Here is a 3,074-nt window from a genome sequence, read left to right on the forward strand (position 1 = left end):
AAATCAGCAACCCATACAATATTAACATCAACAAAATCAATCAGATACATTAAAAATCATATGATGACCACAGTTACCATTATTTCTTGAATATCTTTTCCAAGATATCTTATTTATACATGAAAAACAAATTGATTACAACCCTAGATGGAAGATCAAAGGCTGCCACTAAACATCCAAATACAACCCGTAAGAACAGCCAACCGAAGAGCCACCCCTATCGAATGCCACCTCGGAAACTAATGTGTCTCGGAGGCTGTAATTTCCATATGGAGTTGAATTAGGCATGTCATGTAGTTTATACTTAAACACTCCTTTCAATAAATCGGCAAAAGTTCTCTTAAATTATATGTAAATTATATATGATATAGATAACATGTTTACTTGTAGACAATAGTGACATCAACTTTTAATTTAGACTAGCTTGGATAGTTGCAACTTTATTAATATAAATAACAAAAGTTAAATTACTTAATCATACATCACACAATCACTTGTTTAATTTGTTCACAGACAACAAAAGCACATACAAACACATTGAAACATAAGTAACTTCAAATTTTAAACCAAGAACAACCTCATAAACATCATTTTTTAAACTCAAACTGGAAACATGAATGTTGTAAACTAATCATCCTTCCCAAGTAGCGCAAGAAGGAACCTCTTATAATGACCTGAAGTTTCCTTTGTGATAGCTTGATCAAGTGGCACACTGTTCCTCTTGTGATATTGCTCCATGATAATCTGTAGATCTTTCTCAGCTCGTGTAACGATTACCCGAGTTAGTGCATCCTCGTTAGTCCCACTACTTTTAATTGCATTACGGATCACCTATACAATGGCATACGTCCAATAAGCATATAGATGGTATTCCACAAATGATAATATTGGCAGTTTGTCGTGGTATGGTCGATTTTTGTCTGATTATTTTTAAACTACATTTTTTTTATCAACCATTTTATATTATAAAAATGAATTATTTACATGAATTTAAATATTTTTTGTAATTTATTACTTGTTATTTTATCACTGTATTAAAATTTATAAAATATTAATTACATATTATAACTATGTGTTTTGAAATATGTTTTATGTGAAATATTGGCATGTAGCTAGGTGTTTATTTGATTATAAATTTGGTAGTCGGTCTTCAAATATAGAGTCTGAATAGGATTCTTGTGCGTAATTTTCGTTTTTATATATAATTTACAATGTGTTTTAAAAGATGATTGAAAATGGCTGATAGCACTAGTCCATGTGTGTTAATGGATTAGTGCATGGTGTCAAACACGTGAATAAAAAAAAGCTAACCTTTTCAAAGTACTTAATCGGGTCACTCATACATCTAATCGTGGTACGTAGTGTTTTTGTGTACCCATTGTCTCGATCATCCTTCAAGTGCTGTAATGGTTAAGAAAAACATTGAGTTTTCAACATATAGACGATTTTTTTATAATAATAATACATAAAACATCGTATCTTATCAACGAAATTCCTATATACCTTGGTCATACTGCAACCATGTTCATCTTTGTAGTGATTCAAAGTAGCCATGAGTTGCGGCTTGCTCCTTGTGGTGATAATTCGGAGGATTTCTTCATGGTTTAATGTTTTCTCTTCAATGGCATTACGAAGAATGATCGACTCAGACTTTGCCAATTTCAAGTTCACTTCATCACCTTGGTACCTATGTATGCTCACCAAACCTACAAGTAACTGTACCAAAGATAAATATCACTTGTTAGATGTGCTATTTTTATATATTTTATTAAAACGGAAATCAAACCAATACAACTCGCCTTTCGGAGATCGTCAGAAGTATGCGAAGCAATGTCTTCTTCCAAAGAACGCTTGTAGCGGCATTGATAGGCTCGCTTGACATCAAAAAGCTCCTCCGGAGAAAGAGTGCACGACAGTTCAATGATCACTCTATAATCGCGGTGCTCCTTACGTAGAGCTACACTTGCTAGCACTGCATTCCGATCTGCAGGGTCCAAATTCCATCGGTACACTGCTCTCTACATACATCGATTAACCCATACACATATTATTCATAAGATTTACACCCACAAAAAAGAAAAATAATAAAAAAATAAAAATTCACAGTAGAATATCATCATGAATACCTCAAAATCACCAGATAACTCATGTTCAAGCCTCTTCACAAGATCCTCGTCATACATATCTTGGTAAGCCTCCCTTATCAGTTTCCTTTGAGTAGCATTTCGATGTGCCAGAATCGCTATTACAGCTTTTTCATCCGTTCCCCATCCTGTTCATATAAAAGCAAATAAATATATAAATGAGCAAATTAATTATATAAATTAAAGGACGAAGAAATATTAGAGAGATAAGATCTAAAACCATGGCAGGCCTTTTTAAGAAGCTCAGCATCGACACCAGGATAAGCATCTTCAACGGTTACGATGGTGGCCATGGCTTTCTTTGTATTAGGGTATTGAGATAAACCGAAGAATTTATAGGGAAACGAAGTCGAAGGTAATGCCCCTTCTTCACTCTTTGCATTGGGTTCTTCCCTTGTCGTTTCCTTCAAAAATATTGAATATTGAAACCCACTATACTAAGCAAAGATTATATATATATATATATATATATATATATATATATATATATATATATATATATATATATATATATATATATATATATATATATATATATATATAAAGGTTCAAATAAGAACCAAAAAAGAATAATAACCATAAGAACCATTACCTGATGCGTCTAAGATCTATTAACTTCAAATTCTTCCCTTTTAATATTTAGAGCAAAAACCTTCATTTATATCCTTAACCACCAATCTGATGAACACCATCACTGTCATCGGCTATTGCACCACCGCCACCACCAGTGACGATGACTTCACCACCACCACCAGTGACGATGTCTCCACCACCACTAGTATCTCCGATAGGGTGTATTTTCTCATATTCTGATTAGAATATCTTCCTCCTACCTTCTATGTCACATCATTACCACCCCCTTCATGTCTGAACATCCATCGCCACTGCTTCCACACACTCTTTTCTACAGATCTACGAGATCCGGCTCCA

General features: G+C 33.7%; 1 protein-coding gene across 1 annotated transcript; it reads right to left on the reverse strand.

Annotated features, from left to right (window-relative positions):
* Positions 1-429: 429 nt before the first annotated feature.
* LOC145102804 (annexin-like protein RJ4) lies at positions 430-2,510 on the reverse strand. The gene is made up of 6 exons (XM_079040280.1): positions 2,365-2,510; positions 2,127-2,272; positions 1,800-2,018; positions 1,504-1,716; positions 1,312-1,401; positions 430-831 (listed from the first exon to the last, which is right to left on the reverse strand). Exons 1-6 carry the CDS (start codon positions 2,435-2,437, stop codon positions 628-630), a joined length of 945 nt encoding a protein of 314 aa, XP_078896406.1. The 5' UTR covers positions 2,438-2,510; the 3' UTR covers positions 430-627.
* Positions 2,511-3,074: the final 564 nt, after the last annotated feature.

Source organism: Lactuca serriola, chromosome 1 (genome assembly GCF_051521515.1).
Source record: "Lactuca serriola cultivar US96UC23 chromosome 1, Lser_US96UC23_V15, whole genome shotgun sequence".
NCBI lineage: Eukaryota > Viridiplantae > Streptophyta > Magnoliopsida > Asterales > Asteraceae > Lactuca > Lactuca serriola.

Coding starts and splice junctions, on each gene's coding strand:
- LOC145102804 (XM_079040280.1), bottom strand. CDS start 2,437: ATGGCCACCATCGTAACCGTTGAAGATGCTTATCCTGGTGTCGATGCT. Junction 2,019..2,126: donor AGTTATCTGGTGATTTTGAG/GTATTCATGATG, acceptor CGATGTATGTAG/AGAGCAGTGTACCGATGGAA. Junction 1,402..1,503: donor ATGGTTGCAGTATGACCAAG/GTATATAGGAAT, acceptor TAACCATTACAG/CACTTGAAGGATGATCGAGA.